The sequence below is a fragment of the Lathamus discolor genome, chromosome 3 (assembly GCF_037157495.1).
Source record: "Lathamus discolor isolate bLatDis1 chromosome 3, bLatDis1.hap1, whole genome shotgun sequence".
Classification (NCBI taxonomy): Eukaryota; Metazoa; Chordata; class Aves; order Psittaciformes; family Psittacidae; genus Lathamus; species Lathamus discolor.
The window spans coordinates 107502956-107517884 of NC_088886.1; the positions used below are offsets into that span (position 1 = coordinate 107502956).

At 42.4% G+C, this 14929-nt stretch overlaps 1 protein-coding gene and 1 long non-coding RNA gene across 3 annotated transcripts; one reads left to right on the forward strand and one right to left on the reverse strand.

The window, feature by feature from the left end:
- Nucleotides 1-2150: 2150 nt before the first annotated feature.
- On the forward strand, nucleotides 2151-8855 carry NUDT13 (nudix hydrolase 13). 2 transcript variants are annotated; one of them, XM_065671087.1, is made up of 9 exons: nucleotides 2151-2282; nucleotides 3812-3923; nucleotides 4787-4926; nucleotides 5555-5662; nucleotides 6022-6128; nucleotides 6756-6881; nucleotides 7099-7210; nucleotides 7853-8007; nucleotides 8592-8855. In XM_065671087.1, exons 2-9 carry the CDS (start codon nucleotides 3841-3843, stop codon nucleotides 8784-8786), a joined length of 1026 nt encoding a protein of 341 aa, XP_065527159.1. In that variant the 5' UTR covers nucleotides 2151-2282; nucleotides 3812-3840; the 3' UTR covers nucleotides 8787-8855. The 2 variants fall into 2 exon arrangements, with proteins under 2 accessions (XP_065527159.1, XP_065527160.1); XM_065671088.1 differs by lacking the exon at nucleotides 2151-2282 and adding an exon at nucleotides 2345-2504.
- On the reverse strand, nucleotides 3053-8242 carry LOC136010229 (uncharacterized). Its single transcript, XR_010610800.1, has 3 exons — nucleotides 7833-8242; nucleotides 7053-7240; nucleotides 3053-3463 (listed from the first exon to the last, which is right to left on the reverse strand). It is a non-coding gene; the product is annotated as an uncharacterized LOC136010229 (long non-coding RNA).
- Nucleotides 8856-14929: the final 6074 nt, after the last annotated feature.

The following is a 14929-nucleotide window of genomic DNA, read 5'->3' on the forward strand; positions in this document are numbered from 1 at the left end:
TCCTTGGTCTCTTCCTAAAAAAAGAAGTATCTTTTTTTCCAAGAGGTTTCTTGTGGCTTGACCATAAGTGTTTAATGGGAGTTTGCTAATTTTATGTATTTAAAGCAATTAACATTTGTTTTGTAAAAGCCACCTGTTAGCAATTCTAATGTTTGTTTCTGCTTATTGGGGGCAGCTGGAAAGATACCAAACAGAACAAGCAAAATTAGTTCTATAATCATTATTAGCCTAGAATTACATTTTTCCCAGCCACTTCTTTGGCTTGAAAATCCTTTTACCAACTGCTAATACCAATATGAGCATTTTTTCAACCCAGATTAAAAAAAATAATAAAATAATCTTAGCAACACAGGACCAAAGATCTGTCCATTTTGCACTCTTGCCCATGCAAGAGATAACAAGTATTTGTTCCCACTGCTTGTGTCCTCCTTGTCTGTTCCTTTTGTTTGCTCTTCTTACATCAGGAGAGTCTGAAGATTCACTTCCTCTGGTGGCCTGCCAAAGCTCAGTAAGCAACAGGAAGCTGTCAGAGATGCATTTATAGGGCCAGGCCTTCACTAACAGGATGGCTTCTAGCATGGATTACAGTATATGCAAGGACTAATACATGTAGTTTGTAGATGCAATTCACACAATTCAGAGCCCAGCCTAAAAATACTTACAAAGAAGCAACTCAGTGCTGAAGTGACAAGTGATATTTGTGCTCCTTAAATTAATTAAGTGAATATATTATGCTACTTTCAAAATTATCTCCCCTGCTTATGTACTGCAGAAATATTTATTAGGGCAGTGCGCAATCCCACACAGATGTATGGATCCTTGGAGAAGGCACAAGGAATCTCTCACAGACTGCATGGCTTCCCACCAGCCAGATCAGCCACAGAGTCACTTTAATCTCATTTTCTCTGCATATCTTCACACACCACAGAGGCCAGGCATACACAGTTGGGCTAATCCATAAAGTTTTTTTCAGCTGCTTATAGCAACAAGAGACTACAGCACTGTACCTCCTTCAAAGGAGTCTTTACACTGCAGCATAATGCTCTGGCTTTTAATCCTTCACGTGGAGAGGGGTGCAGTTACCAAATGACGGATTGCTTTGGGCTGCAGGTTGAGAGGCTGTCCCAAGATTTGAGGTCCAAAGTATCTCCTCCAGCTGCTTCCCTCAAAAACCAGCTCTTCTTGAAAGATCCATTTCTGAGAGCAGTTAGGGTCAATAAATCTGTTAGTTTATTTTAACAGCAGGGTGGATACTTCCCTTAGAGATTATATTTCAATCCTTTATCTTATTAAGGGAAGATGTGTTTTGTCCATTAATCCAATTAGCTTTAGTGGATTAACAAGATTGGACTTGCTCTGTTTCAGGGAGCACACAAATAGCAGTCAAGCATAATTAAACCTAAACTTAAGTAATGCTTGTAACAAGCATGCTATTTCCCTGCATATTCTATTTATTATTTTTACAAGCTATGCTCTCAAATTACATGATGTGAATACTCGATTAGAATGTCTCAATTCATGACCAAAAAGCAAAACATTTACTTTCATATGTTTATAAAATTCTCTTTGTGCTAAATATAGGCAGGTAGGTTCCAGCCTAGAATAATGTTTTCAGTACTTGGGAGGAATCTGTTTGTTCAGCTATAAAGGCATGAGAATAATTTGTCATTATTCTGACATCTGTCTTGGCAAAGCACACTTTCTGATCAGCACTATTCACATACAAATTCAACTGCGGGTTTGGGTGCTTCAACACTATAGACAGCTCCGTCCTTCAGGTATATACAGAGCTCTTGGCACATTTTCCTGTTTGAAGCCATATGGTTCTTAACTTTAAACAGTGCTTTTATGTTACTGATACAAAAACCAGAGAAGCTTAGAAGAAAAAAGGGAAAGAAACTATCAGGAACAAACTTCTCTGCTAGAGCAGCTCAAAGTCCTGCAGTAGCATTGTTCTCATGTCTCTGCATGGTAAAATACAGCATCTGATTTCCTGATAGAATGAAGCAGGTGTGGAAAATAAAAAGAGTTTGCTGTCAGGCATCCTCACTAACTCCGGCAGTTAATCAAAATCCGGCCATCTATCTTTGCCAATGGCTTGAGAGCAGCCTGTGCAGAACTACATTTCCCAGCGCCCCCGGTGGGGGAAGAGCGAGTCAGACCCAGGGAGCCCGCTGCTCCGCTGTTTGTTGTAGGAGCAGAGCTGTTAGCGGAGGTCAACGCGGGACTCTCATAGCTACCTGATCCCTGCTGCTGAACACAGCGCCCCTGCACTGAGCGCAGTAAGTGGGGAAAACGTGTTGGGAATGACAGGCCTAGATCCACCTCCTGCCAGCTGTACCTCATAGGTGAGATTTAAAGGCAAGATGGGAGTTTGGGCTGGCCTCCTGAGATCAAGTTTTTACTGTCTCCAAGTTTCCAGTGATCCTAGCCAAACTCTGGCACTGTGGTTCCTAGGAAGGAAGGGGTTAAATGCCTGCACATGTTGCATTTCATCATTCCAGGTACAAGCTATTTCTCTTTCCCTGTCCCAGTCACACTCTGCTGTTCATTCCAAAGTACAGAGCTCCTGAATTCAGCACAGGCTGCTGCTGTTCTGCAGATTTTCACAAGCCAGGCTCTATGAGACGTGGGGGTGGAGAAGTGACGGACACATAATCATCACACCCCAAAACTGTTTCAGACGTGGCCCCCGTGTTGGTGTCAGTCCTCGCATGCGTCTGCCTGAGCCTGCTGGCAGCATGCCGAGTTCCCATTGCTGTGGCTGCAGCACTGAGCAGGGATGCCAGTGCTCTCTGCAGCAGCTTCTGCAGCAGGCCTGGCTCCTCTGTCTCACCTGGGATCATCCTGGTGAAGACCACACTCGGCTGAGACATTGGGAAAGAGGGATCTGAGGCAAAGATGTCAGAAGCTGCAAGGCACAGCCTCCATGCTGCTTGCTGCGGAAACTGTGCGTGCAGATGGGAGCCTCTGCTCAGGCACCACTCAGGCTCTGGAGCCATCACTGACCTTTACTGAAAGGAAGGACTCTCAAGACTCTTCTTTGGCACTGCTTTTGTGTCTGTAAGTCAAAGCAAATGTAACTTCCTCCTTAAAGAGCTCCGAGTTCTATGGCTGAAAAAAATATTCATAATAATTATTAAGGATTATGAATCATATTTATTTTTTCAGATGAATGCTAGAGATGATAGCATTTCTGGCTATTTTCTGACATCCTGAAGTTGAGATCAGACTGCAGTCTGTGACTGCCTGAGCTGAAAATGTGGTAGGACTGTTTGGCACAAAAAGCATTCATAGCTGGAGATGATCCAAGTCAGCTGCAACTGCTGTCTCTTGTCTAACTTGGAGAATTCTCTTCCACAGCTGATATTTTGTCTTTCATTCTCTTCTGGCATCCGTGCCTTTCCCACAAATCTACTGTGTACTGCAATAGGACGTTCAGTTGGATCGAGGCCATTACAAACTGTGTAGGAAACAAACAAGAGAGCAGGCACCTTCACTCCTCTTTTCCCCAGGGATACAGGAATTTAGGATGGGAATGTTCAATGCAGTCTTACTGCAGTTTCTGTAAGACCTGTGCACAGTCACAGATGGAAACAAACTGAGGTATCTTTTAATAATCTTAAAGATTGCCTGAAACTGGATTTGATGTGCGACTAGGAGTGAAGACCAAAGCAATAATTTTAGAAAGCAGATGCCAGCATTCTGCAGACTCTGTGAGAGGGAGATTTCTGCTAGTGGGTGTTTGCACCTTTAAATCAAACTTAACTTTGTAGGGCCTTTGCATTATATTCTATGCTTCTCTTTTTAGGCAGAGACAGCTACCTCTAGGTGTTGGTTATGGCTGCAATTTATCAAGCAGCGTATAGAAGAGCTTCCTCTCTCATCTGCAGGTTACACTCTACCTATGTTAGAAAAATGAGGTAAGTTCTTGTGTACAGTGAGAAGACCAGAGTTTGGCACCCTTGTATCCACTCTCACAAGCAGCCCTGCCTAAATCTTTTAACAGCTGAACAATGATGTAGTAATGCTATGAGAGCTCTGTAAATGATAAATGTCTCCACCCTGTTCACCAGTGATAAGAACTGGTTCTCTGAAGCTGAAGCTCTGTTAATGAATGCCTAAGTTTGCTGTCCTAGCAAAAGATCTCTTAAAGTACAAACAAACTTGAAGCAGTGCTGCTCAACTCTTTTTAAGTACTACTTCAAACAGTCTGAAAGCAGCACATCCTGACACCCTTTTTCCAGTGACTGCTTTTCCTAATTCAGGCCCCAGCCAACTGGGCCATAAGACTAAACTTGGTCTTCACCTCTCATGTCAGTGTGACAGATAGAACGTATCCTGCAGTAATGCATGTAGCCTGATGGGAAACATACTCCACATCTGAAGTACTCAAGTAGGTTTCCAAAACAGGACTTGGAGCCATCCAGACTGGGGGGATAAAAAGGAAGATGAAGGTCTCGTGCAAGTAAATGATCATGTCTGTAAAGCAGACTTCTTGGATTGAGAGATTGGGTTACCGTTCTTCTTGGATGTCCAAGACCTGAGACTGCTTGTGTAGTAACAACCGCAGTGTTTTCTGCCACATGGCACCTTTTCTAAGGGCTACAGTCCACCAATGAGTACACTCAGCTGTCAGAAACTCTAGAAGCATATGGAATACATAAAATCTGTTCTGTCCATTTCTCCCCCCTGCTCTATGGAACATAAATATGTCCAATTAAGCATAACAAGGTGATCTCAACACGATCTTGAATTCATCTTCCCAATTCTTCTCTCACTTCAGATACTTAAATGAGTTAAAGGAAGATGACAGCCTCTGTAGACAAGCCCAGACCTCAGGAACTTTCTACCTCTTTCACAATCTCTCTCCCTTCCTGCAGAAAGTTGGGGAAAAATATTTTGTACCACAGCTCAGTGCAGCAGGTAAGGTGTCTGGAAATACCCCCCGGATCACACAACTGAAATGATGGAGTCCTTTGCAATAAGCAATCCCTCATATGGGTGTTGAAAATCTATCAAGCTGTGCAGGAATATCCTGCACACTCTTTGTTAACAACCAAAGACTATTCAGACTTAAAACCTTGACAGGCAGACACAAGCTCATGCTCTTCACACACATACGGTATCAACATATACCTGATGTGTTTTGTGATGATAATTTTTAAACATTTGGGATTATGCCTATTGAAAAGAAAGGGCTGGCAGGGAAATTGCAAGGTCTATCTGACAAAGGTTATTTGGTGTAACACAGGAGAAATTTTCAATGAGAGAAAGGTGTTGGCTAGTGTATGACAGAAAGAGAATGGACAGCTGCTCCCAAGGCATTACAGCATTTGCATCTTTAGCTTGACATGGTCACAACTTCCAAGAGCTAAGAGGAAAGCCAGACTTCTGGTCTCCATTCAGGTGGGACCACTTGTCTAGTTCCCTCTCTCACATGAGCACCCTGCTATGAGCCAATTGTATATGCCTTGAAGATCCAGAGAGAGCATAATGGTTGTATGAATGCGCTTTCATCACAGATTTTTCTTCCCTTTCCCCTGCTGTTTAGAGATTAAAAGGATCCTGGAGAAATTCAAAGAGACAGAACAGTGGATAGAGAAGTCGGTGCTGATCGGTTGTTCAGACGAGCACATACCACACTTTGCCCTGGATTTAGGTTGGGATTATTCCTCTTCCATCTGTGTCAGCATCACATTTGATGCACTAAGATGAAGATGCTGCCTAGGCAGCATCCCTAATCCTTGCTGGGTGAATATTTACTGCCAGAGTAGACTCAGTTGAGTCTCTGTAGAAGCTGGTTTGAGTGTGGTGGGTCAGAGGCATAGAACTGTGCGTGTGTTAGTAAAGGTGGGCTGTTGGCAGGTCACTTAACATTTGGGAATGTTACCACTGATGTGGTGTCACTTCCACAGGAACTTCCAGAAATTGTATACCGGAACAATGTAGGGCGTAAAGTTGGGATGATAACTGTGATTTATGAGATCAAAGATTTTTTTTTGTTGTTTTTTTAAACAGGAGCCTTGGAAAAATCAGTCATTGAGTCTCAACTCAAGGGATCGTTTACTAACTTACGAAAGGCTCTCTTCATAGTTGATGGGAAGGATTCTCCTTTACTGGCTTCGGTATTGTACAGGACTTTTTACTTTAAGAAGCTGAGATGTCTAACATTAACCTTTCTCCTTGTCTCCCGTATTGTTTTATGATTTAATACATGTTGTGGAAGTGTGTACTGCGCACTTTCAGTGACCTAGGTACAAACACACTATAAATGACAACAGTTTTCCCAAATTTGTGATCCCAAAAGCAAGCTGCAATGGAAAGAGAAATAGACAAGTGGCTTAAAAATAAAAATCTGAACTAATTAGCCATTTAGCATCAACCTACTTCATGTCCAGTGTGAACCATAACTGATCTTATCAGCAGTTACAGCAATCCCAGGTTGTCCTCAGCTTAACAACTATCCAGCACTAGTTTCCTATAATCTTCTAGGCAAATTGAATTTCACAAATGAATGTACAGACCTTCTCTCAGAGCTGCTCTTTCAAAAGTACTTACTTATCAGCTATTAATCTGCAGATACCCTACATTTGGAAGTCCTATGTAAAGACCTGTGTGTGGAAATCAGCTTGTCCTCATCCATAAGTAGAAACAGCTCATGTTTATTTTCCTGCTTCATAATGTTTGTGGTGCTTGGGCTATTTTTCAAGAAGGCAGAAATAAGATTTGCGTTTCTTTCTTGGTGTTTGCAGGCTCAGTCCCTTCTCCAGTGGCACAATTCCCACCAGTACTGTAGCAAAACTGGGCAGCCCACTCAAAGAAACATAGCTGGCAGCAAGCGTGTCTGTCATGCAAGCGGAATAACTTACTATCCACAGGTGAGCTGAACAGCACAGGTGGTCAACACAGGGACTCTGTGGTGACAAGCCAATGCTGCAGGGTCACATGGAGGAGAACCTGTAACAGCTTTGCACATACCTGGTTATTTTTAGTTTAGTGTACATCCAGTGACCCTCAGTGCAGTAGGAAAAGCAGCAATTTGTACTTACTTGTTTGGTCTGAACTTCTTGCTTTGCTTTTTGATGCATTTGCTAGATGTCTCCAGTGATTATCACCCTGGTGTCTGATGGGAGCCGGTGCCTCCTCGCACGACAGCCCTCATTTCCCCAGGGAATGTATTCTGCTCTGTCAGGCTTCTGTGATATGGGTAAGGTGGTCTCTGACCCAGCACAGTGGCCTTGGACATGCAGGGTGTGGGGAAAGAATGGGCAAACATCAAACACATGTTCACAGAGAAGAATGGACAGACACACAAGTGGTATCAGGGAAAAACATATTGGATCTAAATAGATCAGCCTTCCCATCCAGACAGAATTCAAAATAGCTGTATTTATCTGAAGAGAATGGGAATTATGGGTATGTATCAGTGGCTGTAGTCTCTGTTGGTAAGTAAATACATGTATAAGACTCATCAGATCAGAACCCCAGATACTGTTTTAGTCCATTTTGTGTCTAGTGCAGTCTGGCTTAGAAGAAAAACTACAGACCTCTTGTTACATGAGAGAAAATGGCTTAAAAAGGGAAATAATGAACAGAGGCAGCATTGTTCTGCCTACCAGCTGTATATAGACACAGCAAAAGTGTCTCTGCTTAATGAAGGTAAGCACTGTTGATAAATTTAATTGAGCATCCTGCTGACAAGTGTTTCCAGGTCAGCACAGCCAGAGCTCCTGCATATGTATGAGTAGTCAGGGCTGGAACACCTCAGAAATAACTGTACCTACATTTTCTTTGCACGGTTTACTGCCCTGAGGCCAGGCTGTCCTTACCTGACTATGGTTGCTTTTAGGTGAAAATGTTGAGGAAGCAGTCCATCGAGAGGTGGCAGAAGAGGTTGGCCTAGAGGTGGAGTCACTCTGGTACTCAGCTTCTCAGCATTGGCCCTTTCCCAGTAGCTGCTTAATGATAGCTTGTCATGCTATAGCGAGGGCACAGCAGGCTGAGGTGAGCAGACTTGGGTTCCCCCGAGGTATTTCATTGCCCACCTCACATAGCAAAATATCTTTCAGTCCACAGACTTTAGTTTGGAGAGAACAGATCCTCTCTAAATGCAGCTTTCCATCAGCTTTTTCTAGAAGTGAAGAACAAACTTCAAAATAATGGTATCTTCTGTTGCAACATGCCAGATTTTGCACAGATCTCTGAACGTGTACAAACTCAGAGCCTAACACCCCTGATTTTTTTTTCCTCTGAACTTTGCAGAGGAGATACTCTCTAGTATTAATATGGTATTTGCCATCAATATCACATTCTGCACAGTAAGTACCATGCTTAGCCACTGATACTTTGCAGTCCAGTGCCATGATGGAATAGGGCTGATTTGTGGATTCCCTAAGGAAACCAAGACAACAAAACACTGGTGGATAGTAGTGTCCTTTCCTCTACTGGCTTCAGCACTTAATCCCGGTATGGATAAAGCACTCTGGACATTTTAGCATAGGAACTTTGTGGGTGCAAAAACAAGCAAGGTACTGCTGCCCATATTTAAATCTGATTTAAGAAACTGGTACTCTCTGAATTCTTTCCAGATCAGTATGAACAAGCTGGAACTAGAGGAAGCCCGTTGGTTTGGCTTGGAGGAAATCGTGGAGGGTCTCAAGAGACAGCCCAGATCTTCAAAGCAAGATGATGGTAGTTTTTTACCCTGGTTTCCTCCCAAACAGGCCATTGCTCACCAGCTGATTTGTGAGTGGGTTAAGCAGCAGACTTCCCAGCTGGCTTAGACATGTCTTCATCAAGTCTGTGATTATGCCAGAACTATGAAAGTTCAATAAAAAAAGCTTCCAAAGTTACTGAAGGCAAAGTCTATGTTACAGTGAGGATAGCACCACACTGATGGCAGTCTTACACTCTGATACATAGACCTACAAAGCCATTTCTAAACTAATCATCCTCAAACAATTCCATGAACAGTAGCTCACCTTTGAGATCCCATGTCTTGCTGTAAGCATACAATAAAATTCTTGGTTCCAGAGCATCACACTTACTGTGACCAGCTGCTGCTGTTGCCCAGCAACCAACAGAATAATAAGCCCCTGGCACCTGTCTCATTTTTCACCATTTATCCATCTTGGATGGACATCAAATGCACACCTTTTCCAGAAAAAAAAAAAAAAAAAAAGGACAGTGGCACCTTTCAGTGTTCACATTTATATGGATCTGGAAGAACTCTTAAAAAAAACCCCAAAACAAACTCCCCCCAAAAATGTAAGAAAAACCACAGCCTGTATGCTGTCCCCTTCTGCTTCCTTTCCCATTCAATCTTCCAGATTCATGTAAAACATCCATTTTTTTTTTAATGTTAAAATAGGCTTTTACTTTGTTGATAAATCTGAGCTAATAAAAGTATCTTCAGAAGCACCATTTTCCTGACCAGTAAGACACTGTTACTTCCATCCCAAGGAAGAGAGAACAGAGCTATCTGGTGGTAGAGAGTGGAAGAGCAAAACCTACATATAAGCCTATTAGAAGACCCAAGATAAAGCAAAGGTGAGAGGAACTGCTGCAAGAAAGGACTGCACTTCTGATATAGAAAAATCCTAAAAGGTACAATGCCTCTTATGCTGTGCCAGTGTCTGTGGCTTGCCTGCAGAGATGGTCTCATTATACTGATGAAATTGCATCATTTCTCTGGAAGGAAAGGGACAGAGACAGCCTGGGTAAGGAAAGCTTAGCAAGAGACAGATGGAAGGTTGATCTGCCACGGATTCAGGCTGACAGTCCTTTCTGCCTATTTGATCTGAGTTTCAATGTAAAGATTGCAAGGCCATCAGTACAGATACTTGAACGGGGAACAGGAATGCATCACTGATTGTCACCCACCATTAGGATTCACTGCAGGTGAAAGAGCTTTTCAGCAATGGTAAAAATCTGGAGTCAGGACAACTGAGCAGTAAGTAAAAAGAAGGTTTTCTCACACCACTTAGACATGCTTTGTTTCCTCGGGTTAATTTTACTTTAGGAGGTTGGGAAGGGATTCCTTCAGGTCATGTTGGCATGGGCAAACACCCTTCCCACCCTCTCAGTCAATAAAACACACATGATAGAGCATATTTTTCTTGCCTGTGAACTCCGTCAGTCATCCTGGTAAGCACGTGTGCTGGTACAGCCAAGGGCATTGCTTCCTCCACTCCAGCCCAGCCAGACACACCACAGAAGCCCATACACCGCTGAACTTAACTGCAATAAATACTCCTGCATCCAGTTTTCTTTGGAACATGTCTTGCTGTCTCTCTTCACAGTAATTCACCCTGCTTTCTCTCCCATCACACCATTCCAATTCCTTAGCATTTACCTCTTCATCTCTCATCTCTGGAATCGGCCATTTTCATTTTCAGCCTCACTCCTTTCTTTTCCTTCTCTGCAGTAAAAGATACCGAAGAGTTAAGATACCTACCAGCAAGATGTCCCGCTTCTCATCCTCCTTCCCACTTCTCCTTAATGCCTTCCAAGCTCACCCTTAAGTAGTTCATTAATGTGCCCCAAGTATGCTTCCAGAATATATCCAGCTCAATGTACTTAGTACTTTTAATATCCACACATGATGTGTTATCCCAGTGGCAGAGAAAGGAATAAAAAGTCAAAGCAAGAAGTAGTACCTATGAGTGAGAGGAGGCATAACTGTGTGACTTCTGCAGTAATGTGAGCTTTGTGTGCTTTGTTTTTGTACTTTTACAGTACTTATCTGCAGTGTATGTCTTTGTCAAACCAGCCGCAGTGTGATCAGATCCACCATCACAGAAAATTCTCCTGTGTTTGGGAAATGCTGGGTTACTCCACTTACCCAGTTAGCTTTTTTAATATCAACACTGCAGGCTATCAGCGAGCTCTAACTGAAAGAAAGCAAGTACTGACGTTCTGACACCAGCTCCTTCTGAACTGTCATTTCTACACTGCTGGTACAGACCTGTCTTGGGAGGGTGTCCTTTTGGGGTGATGTGGGCACCACAGCAGAAGGCAGGCTGGTCACAGGAAGTGTGTTCATTACTGCTTCCCTCTTGCTTGATGCTCGTGGGCCACACACTGCCCAGGCTGACCACAGACTTCAGGACAACTCACAGGAGTTGCAGTCTGTCTAATACTCTGACTATACCACGCTTTTTCAGATTTCATCAGTTACTGCCTGTTTTCTACAAGAAGAAAGTTACAGGAAAATTTTCTCATTTGTTTGTTTCTGTGACTCACCTTTTAAAACACAGATTTAAAGGCCTGCATGTTCCTTTTAATTATCAATAAGAAAAAAAATCCTTACTCCATACCCTTTTGACTTGGGTCTGAAACAATGGTGGCCTCTGTTTCTGATGTTAAAAGAAAGCTGGAATGATTACAGACAATTATAGGCAATACAGCTATGAAAAGAATAAAAAAAAAAAAACAACAAGTTGAGAGAGACATTGTTCTCACTTGCATTCACCTCAGAAAGCTGGCTGAAGCCTTAGTAATACTCAGTGCAGTCAAGAAGGAACATGGTCCATAAAGGCGGGTGACCTGGAAAAAGAAACAATTCCTAACAGAAGCTGCTTCAACAAAACACAGCAGGGCTTTCCCATGGAAAAGGTATCAGGCAGGCTCAAAACCACATCCATTAAATGAATCTCTCTGGGGACACTTGACTTGTGTAAATCACTGAGACTCCACTGCTTTCAGAGACTGCCAGGGCTTGGGACTGACAGCAAGACCTACCACTGAAAAGCAGTCAGCATGTGGCACTACAACCCAGCTGTTCACAAGTATTACCAGCCTGCAGGATACATGGGCAGCCATAAAATAATAACATTCAGCTAATTAATTTGAAATAGCTTTTTGAAGAGCAATGCAGGCAAGTTCAAAGCAGCATTCCATCTACCTACTAGAAGCAGCAGGGCATAAAAGTTATTTTTACCTCCAACAGCTGCTAGCAGAGGATTAAAGTAACCGAACTTCATGACACAACTTGTCTATCTCTGATAGAAGAACTCTGAAAAATCCTACCTGGAAATGGGGTAGATTGAGAATTCACTTACCACATGCTCTCCCATCACCTTGGTCTACTCTGCTGCTGCATGGAAAGGTCACATTTTCCTACCCACAGGGGTACTCATCCATTGTGAATGGCAGAAAGTCTGACTTCAGCATTACAGCTCAAGGAGGAAGCTCTTACACTAAGTTACTTCACCTTAAAACATGCTCTGAGATGCAGTGGATGCATCCCAAATCTCACGCTTAGCCTGAGATGTTACATTAGCACTTAATGGAACACCCTGACAACATGACTGCATTAAAGTAATTTTTCAAGTAATCATTTTTCAAGTAACCCGTGCAGCTGCAAGAGCTGCACGGGACAGGTTGTCAGAACATGTAACACAAACACAATTCTTGTGCTTCATTCTGAAGCACTGCTGAAATGACTTCAGCAGCTCCAGCCTTTGGCTCCCATTTAAAACTTTTTCACTTTTCAACTTGGCAACAGATGGCAAGCAGCTGTGTAAGGGAAAAAACATTGCTAGATGTCACTCATTCAACAATGCATACACCTGGGAATGACTGAGCACCACCAAAACTACTTCTATTAAAACAAAGAGGCTGGAGTGCCAATGTGGAAATGGTGTGACTTTGTATTTTCTTTAAGACCCATCAGTGGTATCTCGTAGACAAACAGGTACACTCACTCAATGATGTCCACAATTGTTGTTACATGGAGAAACTGAAGTTGGCATCAGCTGTCACAAACAAGAGAAAGGTCACAGGAGCAGAAACAAAGCTCCCCAGCTCCCTCACAGGGAGGGCAGTACTGGGACAGGAACAGAAAATGCCTATATGATGTCCTTTCCACCGGTCCCTGTGCTCATCTGTGTGCAGCGTCTTTGTATATAGCATTCTCCACAAAACTTCACATCTGAATAAAAAACACATCTACAGAGAGAAATGGCAGAATTTAGCAAGAAAGGCAAGGAAGAGATTTTTTCAATAAGGTTTGAAGCAATTGGGGAAAAGAGTGATACACAGTAAGGTTGTTCAAATGGCAAGAAATGCAAAGAAGGCCCTGTTTCTGTTAATGGAAGTATTGCAAAGGGACCCAGAAGCTTTACTAGTACATTAATATAAGCAGAAAAAGAAGAAAGATGAGATCCGGGTTTGGGACAGAATAAAATTCAGACATCACTTATTAATAAATTAAGAATCTCAACATGATCTTTTAAGGAATGGGAAGCTGAAAATTCACGAATGGTAAGACTGACACTGCAGTCAGAGGGCTAAATGAATGCGTGCTGGACTAGGACAAGAACAGCTATGCAGCTTTACCTATGACACACTGTTGACTGATTTGATTAGCAGGAACACAGCAAATGCAAATAGATACTGCACAAAATTCAGTAACTGTGATCTGTCTGAACAAGAACCTGGTAAGTTTTTATCATTGAAAGAAATATGTCTACAGTCACAACAGTACACAATAGTAATCTGAAGAAATATTACAGTCAAATATGGCTGCTGTTAGCCTGCAGCATGGAGAATGCCTTCATTAAACTATATTCCAACACTATAACTGTATGGCCTTATAACTGCAGTAAAGTTAATAATCCTCACCAATTAAAAACAAAACGTCTGGTTTAGATTAACATCACTGCAATCATTCAGTATCATTACTTCTTCTTCCCCAATCAAATTATAGTCTTTACTGGAAATATAAAATTTTCTGCCTCCTACCTGCAACACAGGTCTAGTCACCTATGTATTTTTTATGAATAAACTGAGCTTTACCTTCACATTAGCCTTCCTCTTCACTTCCCACTCTTGAATGCCTGCAAAATTAGGAATATCCACCTGGGAGCATTTACCCACTTAAGTACAGGTGCTATTCCAAACAGCAATCCCCACTTTACACAGAAGTAATACGCAATGTGATATTCTTCTGCCTCTGTTAATTACTTTGTTTCTTAGCTACAGTTTTACATCAGAAACCTGTAGGTTGTTCACAACACCCTTCTCCATAACTGTACTCCACAAGACAGTTCCCTAGCCTGGAAACACAGCCAGCGCGCATTCTTACATCTGCCTCTTTCTATCCTATTTCAACAGGACAGGTTGTTACTGTATGTTACTATAAGAATTCAAAGACAAAATGAACTGAATCATGATCACAATAGCAATCTCAGTTATCTGCCCTGAAAGCACTGTTTTGCTGTTAATTATCTACTATTGGCACCTGGAATTTGTTAGAAGATACCTTTTCTGTCCTCAGGAGGTGGTAAACAGGTTCCTGGTGGCTGAGGAAAACACTGGATGCACACCAACTAAGGTGATGGTTTAGGCTTCACACCCTTGACTTCATATTCTTGAGCAAGCCACTTTTTTCAATGGCTCTGTATTCTGCTGTTGAGGCTGAGAAGCCCAACTGCCCTCCATGGTGGTATTTTCTTAGGGGAATAAACAAACTTGGAAAAAGCAATAAATTTCCATCTTAGACTTGCCAGGACAGATGCTTTTACGTTCCATTCCAAAGATGTAAATGGCAAGAGAGGGCAGCTGTTGCTTTAGCTTTTGCAATATCCCAAGGGATCCCGAGGTGGTACAAAGGGCCTGTCCTGACTCTTGCTGATATTAAAAACAAAATCCAGTTTCTCATAGGAGTTAGACAAGTAGCTGCAGCATGTGCTGCAGAAAACATTGATAAGAAATACTTCTCCACAGCTGCAACTAATACATGGCCTGGAGATAACTGTTACTCCTATATTTTAGCATTAGAAAAGGAAAGCAGGAAGCAAGCGTCCTACAGGGAGGTGATCTTTCCTGGCAACAAGGGAGGCTGATACACACTTACACAGCAAGGATGTAGAAAACAATTAATTTGCAGGAGACCAATCAGTATCACTGACATTAAACCGCA

Coding starts and splice junctions, on each gene's coding strand:
- NUDT13 (XM_065671087.1), top strand. CDS start 3,841: ATGGCTGCAATTTATCAAGCAGCGTATAGAAGAGCTTCCTCTCTCATC. Junction 5,663..6,021: donor ACACTTTGCCCTGGATTTAG/GTTGGGATTATT, acceptor TTTTTTAAACAG/GAGCCTTGGAAAAATCAGTC. Junction 6,129..6,755: donor ATTCTCCTTTACTGGCTTCG/GTATTGTACAGG, acceptor TGGTGTTTGCAG/GCTCAGTCCCTTCTCCAGTG.